This window comes from Fusarium graminearum, chromosome 1 (assembly GCF_000240135.3).
Source record: "Fusarium graminearum PH-1 chromosome 1, whole genome shotgun sequence".
NCBI classification, from domain to species: Eukaryota; Fungi; Ascomycota; class Sordariomycetes; order Hypocreales; family Nectriaceae; genus Fusarium; species Fusarium graminearum.
This window is the reverse complement of record NC_026474.1, coordinates 8,704,446-8,728,310: the sequence shown is the minus strand read 5'-3', so window position 1 is coordinate 8,728,310 and position 23,865 is coordinate 8,704,446. Positions and strand designations below refer to the sequence as shown.

Below are 23,865 nucleotides of genomic sequence, written 5' to 3'. Positions count from 1 at the left end.
CCATTATCATACCTCTATTATCGAAATATACACTCGAGAATGAAGAAGAAGAAAGAGATTACATACAAAAGTCTCAAAGCCAACCAACCGTCATGAAAAAAATGCCGGAGAAACAGAAGGAAAAGCGCAGTGAGATGCTATATAATAAAGAGCGGTGAGAGGGGACTCAATGGGAAGGAATCGCAGGACAGGACACTCAGACGAACATGTTGGTTACAGCCAGAACAGGGCTCCGCCTGCAATGATGATGGCCAACGCACTCGCGCCGTTTCTTGACCCAGCGTTGGAACCGTTGCCGCTATCCTCAGACTTGCTCTTACTAGAGCCTGACTTGCCGCATTCTTGGTTGAAGCTGCTGGTATCACAGTTGGTGGTGTCAGCGGGCTCAGTGTCGTCTGTGCCATCGGGATTACCCTTGGGGGCGTTGTCTGAACTTGAGCCTGAGCCTGAGCCGCTGCTACTGTCGTCTCCATTACCGTGATCGTTTGTGGGGGCGCCGTTACCGCCACCAGGAATTGTAGCAGGCTCATCATCCTCGTCGTCGTCTTCCTTGTCCTTGTCCTTGTCATCCTTGTCTTTGTCGTCGTCCTTGCTTTTATCCTCTTTCTTCTTCTCTTCCTTCTTCTTTCCCTTGTCCATATCCTCGCCGGTAGCCATGAGAGAAGCGATCGTATGTCTCTTGTCGCCATCAACAATCGTGTTGTTGGTACCGGCCTCGTTGTTGTACCAGTAACTCTTTCCAGAGTTGGTGCCAGGAGCAGTCTTGGCGTTGAAGCATTCAATCTCGACATCGGAAAACGCAGCGTAGTAGTAGCCGCTCTTCTGAATATCAGGGTGGTCCCAGTCGATAGGTCCGCCCGCCCAGGACACCGTACCCTCTGCGTTACCCTCCTTACCACCGGGCCAGAGAGAAAGCTGAACTCGAGAGGGAGTCTGGGGGAACATGAAGTTCTTGGAGGTTGCGTTCCAGGTATCCTTCTTGTCCAGGCTTCGACCCATCTTGCCATCTACCCACCACTCAATCTTGTCGGGGGTCCATCGGATTTCGTAGTCATGGTAATTGGCAAAGGTATCAGAGAGTGAAATGTTTTCTGAGTTTTGGTCTGGTGAAGTGTTAGCCATGCATGTCAAGTGTGTTGATCACGTGAGTATTCCAGGCTGTGTCACAAACAAGGGGCTACCTTGTTATGCAACCATGAAAGCGACTTACAGTTTGTAATTCCCTGGAAATAATAATTTGTCTGGGCATCGCCGAGTTCTGTGCCAACAAATTCGTAGTCAATCTCATCCTTGACGTCGGAGAAGAGAATGAAAGCAGTAATAACACCAGCACCACGGCTGGTCTTGAAGCGAGCCTTGACATTGCCATACCACATGTAGACGGTGGAAGACAGGAGAGTACCGACACTGTCCTTAGGCATGGTAAGAAGAACATTGTCCTTGAAGACAACAGGCTCACCCTGGGCGACCCAGTCGGCCTTGTCAGAGTCACCCAAGTACTTGCCGATATCGACAATCCTATCGAGAGAGTTCATCTTCATCTTGCGATCCTGGCAAACGGGAGCAGGGACACAAGAGTCGAGAGAGAAGGACATGGTAGGGTCGCAACCACCAAGGCAGTATGCGCCAACACCGCATTCACCGTAGGCTGTGACATGTCAGATTTGAAGAGACTTGGGAATCTGCCGAGGTGACTTACTGGAGCAGCAAGGAGAGTCCTCAGGACAGTGACTATCGCGCGTGCACTTGATAGCAGCGACAGAGCTGGCGCCCAAAAGGGCAGCGGCAACGAGTGATCGCAACATTATGAATAAGAAAGAAACAATCGACTAGAAACAGGGGTGCTGATGCAGTTCGATCGAAGAGGCGTTGATACGAAAGCGCCTTCCAATTAAAGATTCGGTATTGATCGACAGGCCCGGTTGAGGTGTCGAATTAAGGTTGTTATTGTAACGACTGCTGTTTCGATAAGGGAAAACGACAGTCAAAACCAACCCAGCAAGCGAACGACTTGGGTTGTTTTGTTGTTGTTGATTAAGGTGCGTGCTTTGACAAAGCTCGAATTTGCTGATATTCTATCGATCGGGAAAAAAGGGTGCTGGAATGCGGGCTGCCGAGAGGTTTGCGCGTCCTTATCCCCTTGAGAAAACACTTTCTTTTTCCTCCCTTGACTTCTCTTCAACGTCCTTCTCAACGAGGGCAGAAGGAATATGGAAAGCGATTGTTGAGTTGAAGATGAAGAAGAAATTGTCGCGCGCTTCTCGGAATCGGTGATGGATCGATCGGGAAACTAACTCGTTTTCTGTGTGACAACGAATGAATATGATAGTAAAAACGATTGATGAGTGCCACCGATACTATCTTTTCTCCTGAAAGAAAAAGATGGTATGGGATGGGATGAGATTAGGTAGCAGACAAAACAAGAAAGAAAAGACGAGTAGTATCTACACACGCACACACGGACGGAGACGCAAGAGAGAGAAATCCGGGGAAGGAGGAGTAGGTAGGAGGGATTAAAGAAAGAAACGACCGCACTTTTCAGGTCAGCTCTGGGCCTCTGGCAATGCGGACCTCATCTTCTCTCGTGCCGAGACTCCAGACACAGACACAAGACACAAGCAACACCATTTTCGTTTAGATGCACTGACAACACTAAACCATTCTAGAGATAAGACACTCAACCCCGGCCAATCACAACTTTCCAGTACCCAAATTTGGTGATCGGTTCGTCTGCCATCACGCGCCTGAGACCCCCGACCTAGCCTAGTCTGGCCTAACTCACAAGCATGGCCCCTGATTTCCTCCATATCAACAGGCGATGTTACCTTCTATGTGACCTCCCCCGATGCCCTGCAAGAGCACTTCGTATTGAGATACAGGTGAACAGACAGGCTTAATTGAAGCAGTTTTATGCAATTGAGGCTGTGCTTTATATCATTTATCCAAGAGCACGACGCAGCATTCTCCTTTGCCTCGCGACAGTTCTAGCAATGCAAAATTGCACCACCTGTTCCCCTCAGGAACTGGATCCTCTCTACTCGTTAACAAAGTTCAACCAAAACGATTGAGTTTGACCTGATCGCCATTCTACCCGCCGTACCACGATACAACTCTATTGACTCTATAAAACAGTTCCCAGTCTCCTTAACTTCTACTGTGTTGAGGTGAAGGCAAACAATCGCCCCCAGCTTGAAGTCGGAAATCTATCCCTGAACATCACAATACGTACCGTGCCCCCTTCATTCCGGTCCAGTTTTCCTCACCTCACCTTGTGGGATACAGCAACACATGTGCCAATGTACATACATACTAGCAGTATACTATTCAGTCTGTACGCTAGTTTGCATTGCATGTACCAACTAGCAAAACTGTAATAAATTGACGTCTTATACCAACCCATTGATCTTCGACGCCATCATGCATCGCCGTTATTGCTTCTGCCTCTCACATCTCGTCCTTCTGTCACACAGCACTGCCTCTCCCGCCGCCACAAACTACACCTGACAGGTACCCAATAGTCTATCACATGCAACACCCTGACAGGGAAGAGCAAAGACTAATATCATGTCATGGATATTATGAATCCTGGTTAGGACTACAGGCCTGTCAAACACCCATCACCAGGATCCAGTAATTCTTGACCTTCCTGGTTTGTCCATGCACTTGATGATCAGGATTGATTGCCACCAGTATACAGACAAAATACGTGGACGAATTGACCAACCAAGCTGATCGGGCAATTGGCATATCCTTCACTAGTGGAAGAAAAAAATGATTTAAAAATTCACATCGCATATACATCACTCCAAAAGGTTCATACTTTGTGCGCAAGGAATCAACTCCAGGCATTGGGGTATAAGTAATCAGACCTAAAACGAACAGTATCCTCCTCTCACCAGGATAAGAAAGGAAAAGAGGAAACGAGAAGAAAAAACAACCAGAAAGCCGTCATCTTCACCACTCCCCGTCTAGAAACGGCTTCATCTTCCTCAAACATCCTTCATCTATCACCATTATACCAATACAGCTTCATATCCTTCTGCACCGGCTCTTCCATTTTTCCTCCTTTCCGCGCCATATCCTGATCCTAACCATATCCAGTCCGAAAGAGTGGTAGCAAAGCTCTCTGCCATGTCTCATGAATGGTTGAGAAAGAAGTCCATAATTAACAAACATTAAACAGTTTCCCGGGTGTATCCTATGCAGACGCCACTGCTGATTTTTATCAAAATTTTGTTGTTTTTCTTTTCCCTTTGCTGTGAATGTCGCATCGGGTCACGAATCAGTTGTAGCGTTGTGAGGTCGTGAAATATCCGGCGACACCTTGAGCGGCTCTACCTTTTGGAACTAGTAAACAAATCTGTTTATGTCAGCCTAAATGAGTCCCCCTAATCACAGACGAAACTTTGTAGCCATACCCGGGAAATTTTCCTTGGCATACTGCTCGCAAGCCTGTTTTAAGTATTAGCTTTCCATGTCTCATGCTACTTCTAGGTTGAGTGTTTGTACCTTTGCGGGCTTTCCGACCTTTTGCCCAATCGACTTCCACTTGTTGTTCTCGTACTCCTTGATTGCGTTCAACAACGCTTGACTCTGATGAGCAGGAGGTCAGCTTGGTTGCTCAGTATTCGGGGCGAACGGTGGTTACCTCATCCTCTGCAAACTCTGCATAATGCATGTCCTGATTTCGGTTAGCTACTTGAACTTATTCACATGGGCCGCACGATAGAGCATACCTTGTACCAATGCTTCTTGACGGATCCTTCCGTGCGGGTTGGGAAAGTCTAATCATAACTTAGTACACAATTCATATAAATAAGCATACAATCAATACTCACTTTGGCAATTTCTGCCCAGCTGTTGCCAGCATCCCGCATCTGCTTCAGGCGAAGCTCTTCTTGCGGCGTCCAGGGGGTGTTGGTTCGGCTCTTCTTTGCCGGTGGGGGAGCGATTGCTTGTGCATTCGCATCATCTGTAGGGGCTTGAGGCGGAGGTTGGGGAATCACTGCCTGAGGTGCAGGCGGAGCTGCCACAGGTGTCTGAACTTGAGAGGGAGTGACAGGTGCAGGAGGGGCAACTGCGACCGGAGGAGGGGCAGCAGAAGGCGCTGGCCGCTTTCGCTGCCGACCGGCCGGAGCCGGTGTAGGCGTGGGCGTTTGCTGAGGTGGCGCGGGACCATTAGGAGGTTGCTGAGGAACATTCATGGGAGGTTGAACAGGGGCCGGGTGATGTTGTTGCTGCTGAGGAGGCTGCTGTTGCTGCGGTGCCATATTAGGCTGAGGAGCGTACTGCTGGAATTGATGCTGCTCATTACGACGGGTCATGTCGTTCTGGTACTGGTGAGGGTTGCTATCGAGGCACGCTGGTTAGCAGTATTACCTCATTATAGGAACCTACTTCCGATATGACTGGGTGTAATGTGATATCCAATACTTCCACAGAACTGCAGGCGTTCAAGTCACTTCCGTGTGAGTAAGAAGCCTGTGTGCAGCTGTGGTCTGGCGGGTGAACAATTACAGGTGTTTGAGTGGGTAGTAAGTGAGGACGCAAAACACCGTAGAAGACAATGAATGACCACTGACCGTGCCATGACAATGATATTCAGGCAACACAGGACAGTCAAGGGTTTCGCCGTGTAGCAGGTGAAGGGCGCTCAAGGATCATAGGTACAAAGGAAGTATTTCAAGAGCAAATACTTACTGCATCTCATTTGGTTGATGAGTTGAGTTGGAGTAAACATACTCGGGGACGGGCCCGACTTGCCACTGCTGCATGATCTAATGCGACACTAGTATTAGCACTCAAAACTCTTAGCAAAGAAAGCAACATCATGTCCAAGTCGTGAGACGCTGACGCGACAGTATTGCGATACAACAAGACTTTTGATAGTGCTGACGGGTAAGTCAACAGTACCAATGTGGGTCTGCAATACGCGCAAGCTGAGGGCGACGCGACCAGGGTCTGAGCTGAAGTGAGTTGTGTCATCGCTAACATCAGAACCTCGAAAAACCATGAGTACACAACTCTGGCCTTGCTCAGATAGTGCGATGTATCATACTAAGCTTTGCTTGTATCGTATCGGCTTTCTAGTATGTTGCGGTACGGTAGTAGTTCGTGGGCACTAAGGCACAAGACGAGACGCGACGGCGCAAGACGCGAGAGGTTCTCCAGAGATCCAAGCTTGGACTTTGGAAATCCAACAATGACGATGTGGAAAACGAAATGTCTGTTACTTACGAGCAAGAGTTTGATAATAGCTGTGTCTGCAGAGTAGGTGCTGACGACGGAGAGGTGGGACAGCAACAAGTACAACTGTCGCGTAACAAACTGCTACAAGACAAATACACACAAGAGATGTGTGAGTGTGTCTGGAAGTATTCGAGATGTTCTCTGCTGGGGAGGGGAGCTAGGGCGTAGGGGAAACCCAACCTCGTGTTCTGGTTGGTAAATTTTCAGGATAAGATAGGGTGAAATGCTGTCTTTTTTTTCCTGTCTCCACGCAAGTACCAAGTGGCGGCGGTGATTCTGTTTTGTTTCTTTATTGTTTGACCTGATCGTTCACTTTTGTGGTTAGTGAGTGCTTGATAAAGATCAAAGATCGAGTCTCAGCGGTTGGTTATGCTTTTCGAGGCGTCTGCATCAACGTGCAAGTCATATGCATTGGCGTGGTGGCCGAGGCAAACACGGTGAATATTTGGGTGTCCCCGTTCTTTTTTGGGTGGTTGGAGAGACTTTGTGAAAAAGGATTGGTGCTGGGGTTATGACAAGCCAGGCAAAGGCAATTAAACCAGATAAAGTGTACACGCGTAGCGTCTGTGTGTGATAAGACACGGGCGTATGAGAGGTAACAAAGTTTTAATAGACCACGTAAGGCTGTACTGGCAGAAAAATATAACAGAGCGACGGATACAATGATGCGTGGTTGAGTGGTTGAGTTGGTTGAAACTTTGGTAGGTTCATCATCTCAACTCGGCAACGGCGGAAGGTACAGGACGCGCACCCAAAAACATGACAAAACTATCGTACCAGCAAAGTGAAGAGGGGAATCATGAATGAAGATGAAATGCAGGTAACGAATGGAATTTGCTCTGAAGATGAAGTATAAAATGAGATACTCACTCTAGTTAATAAAAAATCCGCAGGGGGAGTGTGCAAATGCGCGTCTCGCTCGTTTGGCTGGCGACAGTGACGACACAAGCTCTTGGTCACTGTTTTTTTTTTTTTGCTTGTCGTAGTCGATCACAGTTGAACAAGGTCAGATCCAGATGGATGGGATGCAGATGCAGATACACAGTGGATCCACTGCTAGACAAGTTTGAGGATGAAGGGGTGATTGTAGCTGTAGTTGTAGCTGGATCTGGAGCCGTAGTCCTTGTAAGATGAAGTACAATAGATACCTCACTCAAAATCCGTTGCCGTCAGATCGAAAGGGTTGAGGGTGGATTGGCAAGAGAAGGGGAGGTAAGGCCTGGGGAAGAGCGACGATGGATGGTACCTCGAGACAAAGTAACTCGGACAGGACCTTGGAAGTCGCTGGGACCTGGGGAGGGGAAAGGTGGTCGTAGTTACCCTTTTTTTTTTCTGTGGTGGAAAGGGGAGAATGGAATGGGCGAGAGGAGATGGGCAGGCGCGACTGAAAGCTACCAACCCATGCTGTTAAAAGCGGGGGGCTGCAAATCCGTCATGGTAGTGGGTTCTTGACGACAAGCCATCTCATACTGTAGCCCGTCACGCGATAGATATGCGAAGTTACAGTGCGCATAGCGTCGTATGATGTACATATTTGGCGAGGAAACAATGAGAAAACAAGTACTAAAGAGGTACGTGCTCCAAGTCCCCGCTCGCTAATGATGAGATGGAGCTTTGTTTGGTTGACGAGCTGGTTGCCAAGCCACCCTCTTGATCAAGCCTCAAGCCTCGTTTACCAAGGGTTATCAGAGGATCAGTCATTCAACACAAGAATTGCGATATCTCGTTGATATCATGAGAGATCTCGATTCCTCTCTCATCTCTTGGCTCTCATCTCTTTCAGCTTTGCCAGGTCTCAGCCACTTCAGCCCCCCATGTCTTCTTTTTGATGACTCATTTCTTTCGACTTGACCTTACTAAACCTGAACATGGACAATATCGCTTATTCACACTATCTCACGATATTTAAAGCCGTCGGACAATGACCAAACCCTTGTCTGTTCGATCGCTTGGAGTTGTCTGATATCTGACCATCGTTTGTGGTTTGGATATGTTTAACTTTTATGAAAACTCTTTATTATAGTTTGATAACTTGCCACGGCGTTTTGTGTTGCGTGGCATGCTTTGTCGATGGTCTCTCACAAGACAATCTCATTGACATTGGCGTCCTCGTGGGCCTGTAATCGCGTGGTGGAATATCGTGCATCATCTTATTAGGCTTATCCCCTCGAAACATTCAATCCAGTCATTCGGCGTATTTGTTCACCGGGCAAATGACGAAGTTATCCCCACTTCTCTTAAGAGTCTCCCTCATGAACTCCCAACGTCCCATCACACATGGGAGAGGCCATAAAAACACACATGATAGGTGAGGTTAACAGATAAGCTTAACGACGGTACAGCACATTCGTAACAAGTTAGTTGCGACGCTGTTCTCTTGTCTTGCGGAACGTGCCTTTTTTCCGCATGGCTGGCCTCAGAGCCGCATCGCTCATTGTGATGGATCTGCCTGCCCCAATTCTCCACTCTACCACCGTAAAGTACTGTACTGTACACAATGGGGTATCCGTACACCCGGCAATCTGGTCGCGGTCTCGAGCTAAGATCGTGACATTTGACCGGTGTACCTCTTAAGTCCCTCCCTCGTCGGGTCCGGGTTCGGATAGTCCATTTCTCATACGGATGGCAAATGTTTTGTATGCATATGGTCCAGTGCGAGGAGCATAGGTAGCACGAAACTTTTCACTTGTTTACGTATCGAGTCTGAGTGTGCCACTCTCAACACTATTCGACGCCCACAACCACCAAACTGCGAAAGGTTATATACGCAGTTCTCCTACGTGACCTGACTTTTGAGAATATACCCACTTTGCATAACCTATGGGGCATGTCAGAATATTCTACAGTTGAATCAAAACCATAGCCAAAACTTTCTTTAATGAGAATCTATACAATTCTTTCTGAAGAACCCTTTTATGAGTATGGCAGTATAGGGTAACTTGCTGACCACCATCAGATTCTAATCTAACGGCTAAACACTACTACCTATGCAGACAGGTAGACACTAGTCCAGCATGGGACGAATCAAGAAACTCCATCTTGGCGCAGGAGTGCAGCGGTTAAACCTCATTCTGATCATGATAGTGAAGATCCGGCACTGTAGGAAACTCGATAGTTAGCAGAGTCCTTGCCTTAACCTATTATCAAAAGGGTGCATTGCCGATCCCCACTACGAAACACGCTTGCCGTCTGCATGGTCTGATGGCCCACGTCAATAAGCACAAAGCACGGGGCACTCTCCCCCATCGGAACGAAACATGACAAGTCCACAGGCCTTAATATACCGGGGAAATAGATTCCGAAGTCCAGAGCATCAGGTTGGAAATTGTCAGTTACTCACTTACTCTACGATACGATGAGTTGCATGCGGTCACGATACAGACTATACTATTCTCACCAAGAATCGCTCTGCACTTACATATCCCACCGGCGCTTTAACTACTTCCAACATACTATATCGTTTCGAAACCTCGACCCCTAGTAGGCCGCTCATGAAACCACCCCGGTTGCAAAGAACGCTGCTTAAAGATTCGGACGTCTCTCGACCCGTAGGGCCAAGCGATTACTCAACCCTTGTTGACACACAGCTATGGGCGGCTGGGTAGGGCAGCGCAGCTCTGGGAAACTTGATGATGCGAAAATCCCAACCATTTCGGTCACGTTTCAAGCTACAACCTTATATAACGGTGAATATTGAAACGAGAGCCCTGCCCTGCCCTGCCTGCAGGTCATGAGCTGTAAACATACTGAGGCATTAATGGAATATGACAGACATGAGATGAATATGTCGGTGAGGAAGTCGATCGCTCACTTACACCACCGCTTTGCTTCGGGGAGTTTGACTTTTTTTCGACTACATACTTCAATGAATGTAAAACAACAACGAAATTATCATTCCAAAAAGAACCCTGTACTAGTAGTACAAGGCTGTGTACTGCCGCGGAATTTATATCCCCGGCCGTCTTGCCCGTGCTGTGCCCTCTGGAAAACTGGAGAGACTCACGATAGCTACACTTGACTCACTGCGTTCGGACACCCCCTGCCAGAACAGCAATGTTCGAGAACATGTTTCTCCCACCTGAAGCCCTAGCCCCCCATGACGGGATACTGGCAAACAGCTTGGACCAGCAAGATGCACGGGCTGGTGAAACGATGCCGAGGTAGGTAGGCAAGTAGGTGAGTTCCACATCTGAAAATGTTGCGACTGGGTAAAACATTTGACGCTCAGACAAATGCTTAAGCAGAGATATGTAAGCTGCACATGCAATGCTTAACACGGCGATATAAACTAGACAAAGAAATATAGTTGATCATGAGACATATAAAACATATAATATTAAAGCTATAAATGCAGAGTGTCAAGGTTAAGTAACGTTTTGAAACTGAGCCTATCGAGAACACATCTTGGAAATCTGAGATCTTGGAGTTTCGGATCTGTACTGTGTTTGATCGCTGCTTCAGAGCACATCTCACACAGGAACCACCACCATCCGGCTTCATAAGGGTTCTCCTGTCAGGCTCGGCAGAGTGTCAGAGTAGCAGCCGGTTTCCGGGAATGTTTCGATCCGAGCTGCTGAGAGTGTTTCTCTCTCGACGCCAACATGTCAGACGTATGCATCACATCAGAAGAGGAAAACCCCAGAGGCATTCAGAACAAGACTTGGGTTTTGTCTGTTAGCGCACCATACATGTTCAGACGAATTTGATGAGATAGATGAACGTGTGTCAGATGTTTACACTACTGTGCTTATTATTCAATGACACCCTGCAACGCATAATGCATCGGGCACTAGCTAACTGCTGGTGCACACTTTCATTAATCAGGATTATTGATAGAGGCGGAAGATCTTTTAGGGTTGACAAGGGCAGATCGACTGCTACAACAACACCACCACCTCGCTCGCTACGTAGGGCCGGTTCACCGCTCGGAGGTGTTGATCATGTTACCTTGCAACTGTGATAGGTAATAGTTATACATCTGACTGAACTGGGGCTCCGGAGTGACTAAGAATAGGTAGATGAAGAACCTTGAGATCCCGCAGTAGCAATCCGTATTGCTACTGTAAGTGCAGAATTCCCGCAGGTGCGGCGGAGAATGCGACGATCAAAGAACGGGTACGAGAAAAGAACTGTGGGATACCGAGTTGTATCATCCGGCCGAGTGTTTCCTCGTTGGATGGTAGTTCCTCGTCCCTGACCTGACCTGACCTGACCTGGCCTGGGGAATAAATGTTTCTGTCATGAGGCAAAACTCAGCTTGTTTCTTTACCTGGGCTGGGATCCGACACGGGAAGTTCTGTTCCCATTCAAGAATAACCTTGTTCGTGTTTTGAACGAGTTTATTAGACTGAGAAGAGATCAAGTTACGTAGTGGGAAAAAACATTTTGTGTCAAAACCCATGTTTTAGAAAGTTGAGGTTAACCAGACTAACCAATCACAAGACGGAGCTTCAGGGATTTCGCAAACGTCTATCTCTTTGGACTAAAGTCCCTGATACCGAGTCTTGGAGCCCGGGTTGAAATTACGCCAGTGCACTAGCAGGTTTCAAGGGGGGATCCCTGAACCCTGGCCGCAGTATCTTGGAGTTGGAGCCGACCGACCTACTGTAGGGCCTGGCCTGGCCTGGGGCACGGCGGCAGCTAAGGGAAGCGGCGAGGTTTAGTTGGTAGGGTAGAGTATTTTGAAACTGACAAGCGATGAACACGTAAGTAATAAGAGTGTTTTGTTATAGTTATGGTTATGCTTGTTGTGTTAGTTGGAGTTGTTTTTGGGGTAAACAATAACAACACCATTATCATCATCATCAGCCACAACAGTTTCAGACATTGTACAGTGTTATTTTTTCACTAGTAGATGAGATGAAAAGGTAAAGCCTAATTAATATGTTAGAAAGTGCAAAACAATCACTGCAGATTGAAATTACGGCCCGCAAATTTGTAAGTCGAGGCGTCCATGGTACGTATGTGCACTTCGTCTAAGCGGACGGCATATCTTGCACCCACCTATCACGAAACGATAGACGACAGGGTTTATACCCATCAATGACATTCATTCCCTGTTCTCCCACCAAACACCGTGCAAGCCAAGTAAAGACAGTGAATTATCCCACTGATGAACTGTCTAATCACGCTACTTGTACCTGTTTCGGTGGGTAGGGACGAAACTCTCTTTCAGCTGTTGTCGAACCGATAAACATTTTTATCTGCGATGGGCTGTAACATCAAAGATTACGATCCTTCGATCAGCACAGCCTGCTGACAATCATCATCATCATAAATGACCGACGTTAGTTGAGTGATCCGATCGCCTTGCTCGCCAGCGCCCGGACCAGATTTGGCTCTCGGACTTAAGGGAAGCCAACAGCTTGGGACCTAACCACGGTCCACGAGAAGATCATGGACAAGTACCCAGTCTAGTTCCTTAGTCTAGCGTCCAGAAGCCGCTACTGTTGTACTCCAACGTTAGATGGGCTATCAAAACAAGGGACCGTCCCCTCAGTAAATCAAGCAATATATCAGTCCCTTGCTATTCCCCAGGGGTGCTCGTTGTGTAGACAGCAGCCAAGGCAAAGAATGCAAGTTATTACTTGCAGCATCGCACCTGAAGCTGAGGTCAATGTAACGCAACACGACCCCGCCGTCCAAAAGGGACGACAACAAGAGGAACAGGCTGCCAGCTGTCAGGAACAGAACGAGAGCAAAAGGCACAGTTACCGCAACGGGAAGCCAGTACAGGGACAAGCCCGCCACAGCAATGACACTATGTACGTAACGTGAAGCTTGTATAACTATCCATTCAGTCTCCAACGGTCGGTCTATTTCCCCTTGGAGAGCTTGAAAGATGGGATGCCAAGACTCGTAAAAGCTAACAAAACTTTGCACAGGCCCTTCTAATGTCCGTTGTACGGGGTTCGATGGATGTTTGAATGCCTTCTTTGGAGCACGCTACTTGCGGTGGTGACCGTTTTACCAGGCATGGGTGAGTTGAGCCACAGCAGGACTAGAGTAGACAAGACACCTTTATCAGCTAATCATGTGTGTGATCGCTTTGAGGCTCCTGCTGGTTAGTTTACAACCAGCATGGCATGGCATGGCCTGGGCTTCCTGTCAACGAAAAAGGCGGGCGTTCTTTGCAGCGGAAGAGTTCGCTCCATATGCCTATTCTGTCAGTTTAGTTGGGGACCCAGCCCAGATCTCACCGAGATGGGGCTTAAAAACCACCACCTACAGTACAGTACAGTAGATACTAATGCATGTAGGTGTAGGTGTGGCGTTTCTTGTAATAAGACATAATAGATTGTTGTTTTCTGTTTCTCTTTCTTCTGGGGTTCAGACAGAAAAGCCATTCTGTCTCAATTATTGTCTTGAGTTAGTCTCGTCTTGCGCCCAGAGTCTGGTTAAGCAGCAGTAGCATTTGTTTTGAGTTTGAAACAACAAATGCTGGATGAATCATCTTCTACGACCGGCTCCGTCTGCGATGTTCTGGAGGAGGAGTTTATTGTTTTGTTCCTGTTGCAACACTCAGCAAGCCAAGACATCAATCAACCCGACCCTTGTCGTCTAGGCCTGGAACGCCTCCTCCTCCATCTCAAACCCCCCGTGGCAGATGTCCACGACATGGGGCATCCCCTGTTCCTGCGTAGTAAAGTAAAGTAAGGCACCCCTACACTCTCCCCTGCTCAATCCCTCCCCTCCCCCATGCATGGCCCCGAACCATCATCACCACCGTCGTGGCCGTTGTAATCTGCCCCGTAACGCGGGTGCTTTACCGTCCTTACTCAGTCGAGTTTGCGATTTACCAGGGCTGTTTCCCACTGTAGCTAAACCTCTGCTGCCCTGTAGCCTACCCAGACAGGGCAGGTATGTACTTTGACGGCAAGGAAGGAACGACACCTGCTGGATTACAATATCTAACCTACTGCCCCTCCCCTACTAAAACTACTTCTTTCCCTCCCTCCCACTTCCATCTTTTGGATTCACAATCTTCAAACCCATCATCTTATCTTTTCCTTTCTTTTCTTCTCAACATTCAAGAAACGCTGTCGCGTCTTGTGTTGTCTTCACTTCTCGAGCTACTCTTTCTCCACCACAGTTAGCTCTAACACTCATTACTGTTACAGTACCAACTTGGACCAACTGGTTTGGCTGCTAACAACACTCCTTGACCAACAAAAACCGACACTCGGTTTTCACTTCTATTCTTTGGATTCAATATCCTGCCCTCTTTCAACTTTCAAGGATTTGTCCCATCCGGTGTCTGTATTTTCGAGTTTAATTATCTCGCTGGCTTAAAACAGTACATTCGGTACCTTTGCAACCATCACGATCGGTTTCAGCTTCACGCTTGGACTTTACCTAAAAGACCAGCCTATACGACGACTTTCGATTTATCGAAATAAACGACTCTCTTTTCTCTCTTCGATCTGACTTTACGACAACCCATTGTGGACTTTTCAGGAACGAGACCACTCATGACTACCTTAACAATGAGCTCAGCCATTCCTTCTCACCAGATGGCTCAGGCCCCTACGCCTTACATCCCATCAAGGGATTCCATGGACCGCCACGATTATGGCATCACAAAGAACCGCAAGGCTTCATCGACTGGCGGTGGACGTGCTTGGAGTGACGAGGAGGTGAGTCAACATAACACAGTTGCTGCTTGACCACATAACTAACACCAAACGCAGGAGTCATATCTCATCCAGACTCGACTCCAGAAGATGCCTTACAAGTACATTGCTGCCCACCTCAAGAAAACAGAACTGGCATGCCGTCTTCACTACCACCAACTTTCTCATGGCAGCAACCGACGCAACAAGCGTGCTGCCTCGGTCTCATCGGGCGCCTCCATGGAAATCTCTCAGACTCACAACGTGAACATCCCCAGCCCAGCACGCGAGACTGTCTCTCGCTCCGCCTCGCCTGGTGGAAGCATGCGAAGCTACAGCCCTCCTCCCTACAACGCCAGCAACAACTCTAGCCACATCCAACTCCCCAGCATTGTTGGCCCCAGTGAGGTGCCTAGATTACCATCAATTCTCCCCAAGCCCACTGGCATGCCTCTTCCTCCTCCTGCATCCCACCAGTCATATAACACGCCCGCCGTCGACGTTCCAGTGCAGATGCCTCATGCTTCTTTCCATCGAGCAGCATCTTATCCTAGAACGACACCTCCTCTGCGCCTTGATTGCTCAGTTGCTCCTACACCTATGGTTGTGCCGTCGCCTCCCGCTCACAACGCCTCGCATGTCGATCTTTCTCGCCTTCACTCCATCTACTCTTCCCACCGTTCCTCATTTTGGTCTACCATCGCCAACGAGTATGGACCTTCGGCATCTCCCAGTGCCCTGGAGCAGGCTTGGAAGACTGGCACTTGCTGCAGCCCCTCGTCCCTGACACCCATCACACCCACCTCTAGCCCAGGACAGGCCGAGAAGGACGCACAAAACCAGAGCTATCAAAAGGGACATGACAAGACACGGATCTCATCAATCCTCGGTATTGATGCTGACCCTAGAACCGCTCGCGATCGGGATATCGTGAGGCGGCTGGAAGAGGAGCGTTTCGGTATGATGCAGACCGCTCACTGAACGTGGACTCCTCGGGTAATTCAGCTTTGTCTTGATCCTCATCCTGTGGCCAAGTAATTAGGGGATGAGGACGGCGTGAGACCACAACATAGCCTTGATCCACTGTACGATACTCCTTGCTTTCTGCACTTCATTTCATCCAACGACCTTGGTGCTCTTCTGCTCTGCTGGAGGCACACGACACGGCATTTCTGCCTTGGGCATTATACTTGCGCCCGCACTCGTTTTCACGATATATAACACTTCCATTCACTTCAGGTCGCGCATTTGCCGTTCTAGCTTCACCTATTACGAACCAAGTATTGTCTAGTGGGTAGGACTCACCATCCTGTGCGGAGGAAAAAAAAGGAGGTAGATGCACGGCATTTGCTACACGACATGAAGGGCACTTGTCGCAGATGGAGAAGGACACTTTACTATACTATTGGGTGATTTTTGTCTTTTGCTTGGGGTTACAGACCAGCTCAGTGTGTTGAGCTCAGAGTCTCGTTTTCGGATTTTGCTTGGTTTGCTTTTGCCGTCTTTTTATTATCTCACGTTTTTTCTTACTTGTTTTTGGCTTGCCTCGGCAATTTTCCTTAGATTTTACAGTCCAGCTCTTGGGACTGATGAAATTACGGTGATGAGAAAAGCGAGAGCCAAAGCTCAGGACGGACGCCCAGCCTATGCCACTGGAAGGCTGTGGGGAGGAGGATAATACCTATTGGATATAGCCTGTCAGCGGTAAAAGCTGGCGGGTATCAATTGATAATCTTCTTCACGTTGAATCATTTATCGTTTCGACAAGACAATGCAATGTGACATGACGTGAGGGACGTGAGGAGCGAGCATAAAGTCAGGGCGAGATGGTGATACGTGCGAACTTTGTCTGTGCGAGGTGGGATGAAGATCATTTCGCAGCAAAAGCCCGAATTGTAATGGTATAGTGCAGTAGTCTTAGGGACGAGTACGTGTACATGTCTTGGCCGAGTGTCGGTACCTTGTTAGGTTTCAAAACGTTTCCGAGTCTCTGTTTCACAATGATGAGTTACCTGTACGTGCGTGGGTGTATCCTAACCATAGTAGGACTGTTTAATAAAGCATGGACTGTTTATCATGATTTGTATGGAAAGGCAGATAGATGGATTGACCCAACTCTATGACCATGTCTGCATGTCTAACTTGGCATGTGTGGCTATGGTTAGTTGTCAGAGACTCGAGATGGGTACACTGGTGCTTTGACATGTTTCCATCACCGGCATTGTATATATATATATATATACTCCGTAGTAAAGGAAACATGTCAAAACCACTAGCCTGCTTAGTCTGTGGATATATAGGTATAATCTTAACGATAACTACTAGACAGACGACTCTGTCAGGTTCGGATCGGGCGCAACCGAAACTCGCAAAGATATCCGATCCGAGGTTCGGGGCCGCCGGTGGAGAGAACGGACTTGGGCCCGGACTCAAGGTGCATTGAGGATTGAATGGGTCTGTTTAGTTAGTTCTGTCTGTGGAGCTGATGAGATGTAAATTACCGAGTCGAAAAAGAGTTAATGGATAAATTGTCACTTCTGACCTTTCCTTTTTAGCCGGGGACTTGTTTGGGGGTGACAGTTGACCCGATGCTTGACAATGAAGTTATCGTGAGATTACGTGCTGCAAGCAATAGCTTTAGCTATAGCATTGTTTGTACTCTATGAAGTAATCCTTTTGCTACATTTATTATTTCATTGTCTGTTTCTTTTGTCAAAGACAGTACTTGACTGTAATAGCATCACATAATTCTTTACTCTGTACATAGTGCTGTACAGACCCGTAATTGCTTGCTAAACAGAGAGCTGGTATTGGTATACTCGGGCCAAGCTTGAATGTGCGGGGTTATAGTTACTAGGTTTCATCAGCTTTGCACTAACTAATCGGGAAGTGGACTCCTCCTCGACAGCTACAGTAGCTCATGTTGTGTAGTATCATGATCAACCGTGATGAGGGGTTGAATGGATTTGGTGGGATATATCAAATACAGGAAAAGAGAGACAGTTCTCGTGACGTTATTGCCGAGTTTACTTGCTCGGTCCGGAAAAGGTTGAAGCGAAGGAAGAGACGAGAACAAGATGATGGCTTTAAAAAGGAAGCCTCTCTCGATTCAGATCAACAATTGATTGTTTCTTTTACTTGTTTTTGTAGTAATATCCAAGTTGCAGCCAGTAATCCACAGCTACCATCACTACCAGTACCAGTGTAATCATCATCGTCATTACTAAGAGCCTTTTTCTTCTCTCTGTTCTACTCTACAACAGTAACAGGAGTCTTGACAATCTCACAGAGTCTCTAGAGATACCTTTACGGCCACAGAGATTCCGCTTACACTTGCCATCCCCCTCATACCAACACTAAAAAAAAGAGGCTTCTCCGCTCTTCGGCAGACGCAACTGCATCTGCATCTGCAACTCGCACCACAATTCTTGTCTAATCCGACGCTTGTCTTTGGTCAATTCTTTCTCTCGGTTCTGGCCTGACTCTCACCTTGAGAGACCCCCAAAGGTTAGTACAGTCAATTTGTCCATGGGGTCGGAATCCTTACTTGGATATGATTGTCGTCCCATGTTTCCTGCAACTCAACTTCAACTTCAACCTCATCTCCTCATCTTTCCCTTCTCTCCGACATCGCTTTTGTGCAGACCAAAAGTTGTGCTCTTAACTAACTCCAGTCTTTAGATCACTGACCATCTCAACAATACATACACCACAACTGCTTCTACAGATTGGAGATATACTCTCCTAATCAACCATCATCATGGCGGACCAAGTCACTCACGATCCCAAGCAGTCAAGCGACTACATCCCCTTCCCTTGCCTTCCTCCCGGCGGAGCTCTCAACCGTTGGTCTACAAAGATCACCCGCGAGCATGACTACCCCGGAGCTCAGGTGCGTTATATCTCCCAAACTCGCTGCTCGCCACTGACATTGCTTGATGTATAGGCTATGCTCTACGGAGCTGGTGTCAAGGACCAGCACACAATGAAGAACGCGCCCCAGGTTGGTGTTGCTACCGTCTGGTGGCAAGGAAACCCGTGCAAGTGAGTTTGAAGTCAATTGAATATGTACATTAAGATGAGATGCTAACGAGTTTGCGCAGTACCCATCGTAAGTGACATAGATAAATAATTTAGGAAAACATACTTATGAATGATAGTCCTTGATCTTGGCCAGATCGTCAAGAACTCCATCGAGAAGGAAGGCATGATCGGCTGGCAGTTCAACACCGTTGGTGTATCTGACGCCATCACCATGGGCGGCGAGGGTAAGTAAACACTCGCAATACATAACAATCTCACTCGCTCACTCACCCCACAGGCATGCGCTTCTCTCTTCAAACTCGAGAAATCATTGCTGATTCTATCGAGTCCGTAACCTGCGCCCAGCATCATGACGCCAACATCTCCATTCCCGGCTGTGACAAGAACATGCCCGGCACAGTCATGGCCGCCGCTCGTCACAACCGCCCCTTCATCATGATCTACGGCGGTACCATCCGCAAGGGCCACTCCAACCTCCTTGAGAAGCCCATCAACATCAGCACCTGCTACGAGGCCTCGGGTGCTTTCAACTACGGTCGTCTGCATGCCAAGACGAACCCCGGCGAGCCTGGTCGCGAGAGCTCCGATGTCATGGATGATATCGAGAAGCACGCTTGTCCCGGCGCCGGAGCTTGTGGTGGCATGTATACAGCCAACACCATGGCTACCGCTATCGAGGCCATGGGCCTTACTCTGCCTGGTTCATCATCGTACCCTGCCGAGTCTCCTGAGAAGCGTCGTGAGTGTGAGCGCGCTGCCCAGGTTATCCGAACTACCATGGAGAAGGACCTTCGTCCTCGCGATATCATGACCCGTGCCTCTTTCGAGAACGCTCTTGTCCTGACCATGATTCTCGGTGGTTCAACAAACGGTGTTCTTCACTTCCTCGCCATGGCCAACACCGCCGATGTTCCCCTGACCATTGACGACATCCAGCGTGCCAGTGACCGCACCCCCTTCCTCGCTGATCTCGCCCCCAGTGGAAAGTACTACATGGAGGATCTCTACAAGGTCGGCGGTACACCCTCCGTCATCAAGATGCTCGTCGCCCGTGGTCTTCTCGACGGTAGCATCATGACCATTACCGGCAAGACTCTCGCCGAGAACGTCGCGGACTGGCCTAGTCTGGACCCCGGCCAGGACATCATCCGTCCTCTTGAGAACCCCATCAAGGACTCTGGCCACATCCGCATCCTAAAGGGTAACTTTGCCCCCGGCGGCGCCGTCGCTAAGATCACTGGAAAGGAGGGTCTGTCCTTCACCGGCAAGGCCCGTGTCTTCAACACCGAGAAGGAGCTCAACGGCGCACTGAACCGAAGCGAGATCAAGCAGTCCGATGGTAACCTCGTCGTCATCGTCCGATACGAGGGCCCCAAGGGCGGTCCCGGTATGCCTGAACAGCTCAAGGCTTCTGCAGCCATCATGGGTGCCGGCCTCTCCAACCTGGCACTTGTCACCGACGGACGATACAGTGGTGCTTCTCACGGTTTCATCGTGGGCCACGTTGTGCCTGAGGCTATGGTCGGAGGTCCCATCGCTCTGGTCAAGGATGGAGACGAGATCACTATCGATGCGATTAACAACCGAATCGATGTCGACATCACTGACGAGGAGATGGAGAAGCGAAGGAGTGAGTGGAAGCCTCCTGCGCCCCGTGTTACGAGGGGTGTGTTGGCCAAGTATGCCCGCTTGGTCGGTGATGCTTCCCACGGTGCTGTAACAGATCAGTGGTAGATGTGTAGCTAGTTGGATAACATAACTCGGTAGATGATAGGATAAGACAAAAAAGTGAAATGATAATAGAAGATTTGATGACAAGAAGTTATTCGGCCATTCTATTTCACTATACATAGGGTGTACCGTGATTATCGCTGTAAAGGCTAATATTGACATACGAGCCATGATATCTATTATGAAGTAATGATCGAAACTAAAGAATGAGGGGTATCGAGCACATATCTTCATGCTTCTTTCTCCCCGCCACCGACTTCCATCTCGCTTCCAACCCATGTACACTCTCCCCATCTTGATACAAAAAGACATGTTTTAAACGCAAGCACGAACTTGAAAAAGACAGACCACAACCGTCGCTTCTTCTCTCACTTCTCCTTAAAATATCCAATTACCACCTGACGCCTCTCCATTGCAGTCGACCCCATATGTCCTCAGGCGTATCATCCGCTGTTACAAATGAACTTCTGTGGCTCTCTGGCACACTCTAGTCACCCAGCGGCATGCCCTCGAGTTCATCGAGCAAACGTCGCCAGTTGTCGGCGAGCATCTCTGCATACTTGACGCGCTCGCCGGCCCAGTCCTGGTTCCATCGGCTCACGAGGTACTGTGTTGACTGGAAGGTGCTGAGTTCGTCGCGGATACACTCCTTGACAAAAATGGAGCGGTTGTGTTGCTGGACAATGGATTCCTTGTCCTATTTCTCGTTAATAATCTGCCAATGATGGTTGCGAAAGAGGCAACTTACCTTGATGATGTTTTCTGCTATACGATCGATCTCGCCAGCCTTGACCATACCTTCTGGCTTGGCTCTCAGACTAGTAAGTTTGCCTTCGTTGGTTTGAATTCTTCGCTCCAAATAGGGGATATTGTCTTTATCGAGTCTTTCCCGTCGCTCGAACAACTCCCGTACGCTCACAAGAGCATCTCGTTGGCGCTTAAGATCTTCTAGCACACCTTCATCCCAACCACGGCTCTCGTCCTCCATCAAGGCCTGGCAGGTTCTAAGGTGCTTGCTCATGGCGACAAGTCCATCATTGAGTAAAGGAACTTCGTTGGTGTCTGTTGAGTATGTATCTTCGGAAGTTTCGGTAAGCGAAGCCAGAGACATGGCGATACGGGCATGGTCTGCTGCCACACCCTCTGTTCGCTTAACAAGACGGTCCATGATGTGGCAAGTGTTAATATACAGCTCGGCGGAACGCTTGACGCCACTGCGTGTTCGGGAGAACAAATCTTCGAGTTCAGCTGGCAGAGAATCCTCCAGACCAGGTGGCAGTGCTCGATCGGTAAATTCATCCTGAACAGAAATAGTAGCTTGCTTGCGCCACACAGACAGTTCCTGATGCTGATATTAGCTTCAGCAGTTGGCTTATACGCCGAGACATGAAAGACTTACTGTTGGAACAGTCAAGAACATGACAACAAGCTGTTCTTGGTTAAGAACTGGATGTCTAATGAGGGCGTTCAAGAATCGTGCCAGACCCCTTCTTCGCTTCTCGATGAAAGCGCCATCGTTGGACAGATGGCTGCCATTTACGCCTACACGCTTGGGTGGAAGTAGCGGCAAGATACGGAATGGATATCTCTTGTGCAGACAATCCAACAACCAAACAAAGTCGCTGTATCTGCGAATAACCTTACTGCCACGTCTCACACTTGAGATTTCGTAGTTATGATGCTGGAACATAAATACTCCCTCCTTCTCTGGCATAAGAGTGACAGTAACTTTCTCTTCCGCGCCACGACTGACTCTACCGCTACTCGCATGGTGCGGAAGACCTGGAGGGGGCTGCATATTGGGGGTCGCTGTAGGGCCAGTGGCGAATGGATTCTGAACAGCGGCAGCAGTTGGAGATTCGCCAAAGCCGCCTACGGTGGGATTGGTTCCATCAAAGTATCCCCATCCAGCAGGTCCTGTTACTGAGTTGGTGCTGGGCTGTTTACGACTATTCGGCGAGGTCGTGGGAGGCGACGCGACGTGGGTCAGAGGAGGAGCATCGATTACTGTTCTTGGAGGTGTTTGGCTGAAGCTGGCATGGCCATTCGTGTTGTGACGCTGGGCACCATTGGATTTGGCTGGACCGTGATCGTGGGTCTTGTGCATATCGGGGCTACCCCATGGGTCGTCTTCGGGGTCTTCCATGGTTGGACGAAATTGCTTAGGTTGAGGTTGCGGCTGTGGCTGCGGCAGCGCGGGGGGAGTTTGCTGTTGTTGAGGAGGATTATCTTTGGGAGGCGTCTGAGGCGGTTTCGCAGAAAGTTCAGCAACTGGAGGTAGGACGGGCTCTGCAGTGAGACCTGCGAGCTTGGGTTGCGGAAGGCCTGTGATGGAAATGAGTTATTAGCTGCATCGAGTAGTGTCCCCACCAACCACCGGGGGGATATGCCAGCGCTGATATGACATGGCATCGCATGGACCAGATGATAACGTAGCTTGTACTCTTGGCAAGCAAAAGTCATTTACATGACGCGAATTGTTTTATGCGAAGTGCAAATCGAAGAAATACGAATCAGTACTCACGTTTTCGTCGCTCGTCAACACCATCAAGACTTATGATTTCACCCTCTTGCGCCAGGCCGACCAGGGCCAGTAGCACATTGAACTCGTTTCGACCTAGCTTGATATCCCCGCCACCCGGAGCGACCAAGGACATGATGCGAGCTTGAGCGTCGGCTCCGAGTCTGGCTGTAGCGAAGAGCTTTGCGATACCTCCAGAGGTGACCTGACCCCCGCTTCCATCTTCGCGCACTACTGTATCGAAGATTTCGATATAGCTGTCGGGCACGTCGCTGCCGGCGAGGAGGCTGCGGATGAGGTCGGCACGGCTCTGTTGCTTGCGCGGCGTAGGCATATCCCAAGGCGAATCTTGGGAGTCGTCATCGTCAGCGAAGAGACTGTTGGATGGTTTGGATGCGGACTCTTCATCAAAGAGCCCAGAACCACCACGTCGAGCAGGACCAGGCGGGCTCAGGGCCGGAATGTCCTCAGTTGGTGATGAACCAAACAGCGACATTGTGGCTTTGTATGCCGTGTTATTTTGTTGTAAAGCTATCTTGCGGCGCGTGCCAGTCTTGTCGATGTCGATCAGCTGAGTCGCGATAACTCGTGGAGCGATTGTATGTAGATCTGTTGTCTCGTCTAACGTAGTATAGGCGACTCGTAATTGAGGCCGTAAAAGAGAGAGGCTATTCAGCGCAATGGGTCTGGGATGCGCGATAGCGAGCC

The 23,865-nt window shown here is 48.8% G+C and overlaps 5 protein-coding genes across 5 annotated transcripts; 2 read left to right on the top strand and 3 right to left on the bottom strand.

Moving 5' to 3' along the window:
• Positions 1-213: 213 nt before the first annotated feature.
• Positions 214-1,805, bottom strand: FGSG_02720 (uncharacterized protein; the record flags this gene model as incomplete). The annotated part of the gene is made up of 3 exons (XM_011320374.1): positions 214-1,103; positions 1,211-1,648; positions 1,700-1,805. The coding sequence occupies 3 exons, from the start codon at positions 1,803-1,805 to the stop codon at positions 214-216; spliced, it is 1,434 nt and encodes a 477-aa protein (XP_011318676.1).
• A 2,587-nt stretch (positions 1,806-4,392) lies between these two features.
• Positions 4,393-5,324, bottom strand: FGSG_02719 (uncharacterized protein; the record flags this gene model as incomplete). The annotated part of the gene is made up of 4 exons (XM_011320373.1): positions 4,393-4,452; positions 4,510-4,593; positions 4,737-4,784; positions 4,839-5,324. The coding sequence occupies 4 exons, from the start codon at positions 5,322-5,324 to the stop codon at positions 4,393-4,395; spliced, it is 678 nt and encodes a 225-aa protein (XP_011318675.1).
• Positions 5,325-14,676: 9,352 nt separating this feature from the next.
• Positions 14,677-15,842, top strand: FGSG_02718 (uncharacterized protein; the record flags this gene model as incomplete). Its single annotated transcript, XM_011320372.1, has 2 exons — positions 14,677-14,885; positions 14,940-15,842. The coding sequence occupies exons 1-2, from the start codon at positions 14,721-14,723 to the stop codon at positions 15,840-15,842; spliced, it is 1,068 nt and encodes a 355-aa protein (XP_011318674.1). The 5' UTR covers positions 14,677-14,720.
• Positions 15,843-18,621: 2,779 nt separating this feature from the next.
• FGSG_02717 (dihydroxy-acid dehydratase) lies at positions 18,622-20,639 on the top strand (the record flags this gene model as incomplete). Its single annotated transcript, XM_011320371.1, has 5 exons — positions 18,622-18,753; positions 18,808-18,905; positions 18,965-18,972; positions 19,022-19,129; positions 19,183-20,639. The coding sequence occupies 5 exons, from the start codon at positions 18,622-18,624 to the stop codon at positions 20,637-20,639; spliced, it is 1,803 nt and encodes a 600-aa protein (XP_011318673.1).
• A 484-nt stretch (positions 20,640-21,123) lies between these two features.
• FGSG_12183 (sorting nexin mvp-1) lies at positions 21,124-23,653 on the bottom strand (the record flags this gene model as incomplete). Its single annotated transcript, XM_011320370.1, has 4 exons — positions 21,124-21,333; positions 21,385-21,984; positions 22,036-22,961; positions 23,161-23,653. 4 exons carry the CDS (start codon positions 23,651-23,653, stop codon positions 21,124-21,126), a joined length of 2,229 nt encoding a protein of 742 aa, XP_011318672.1.
• Between the last annotated feature and the right edge of the window lie 212 nt (positions 23,654-23,865).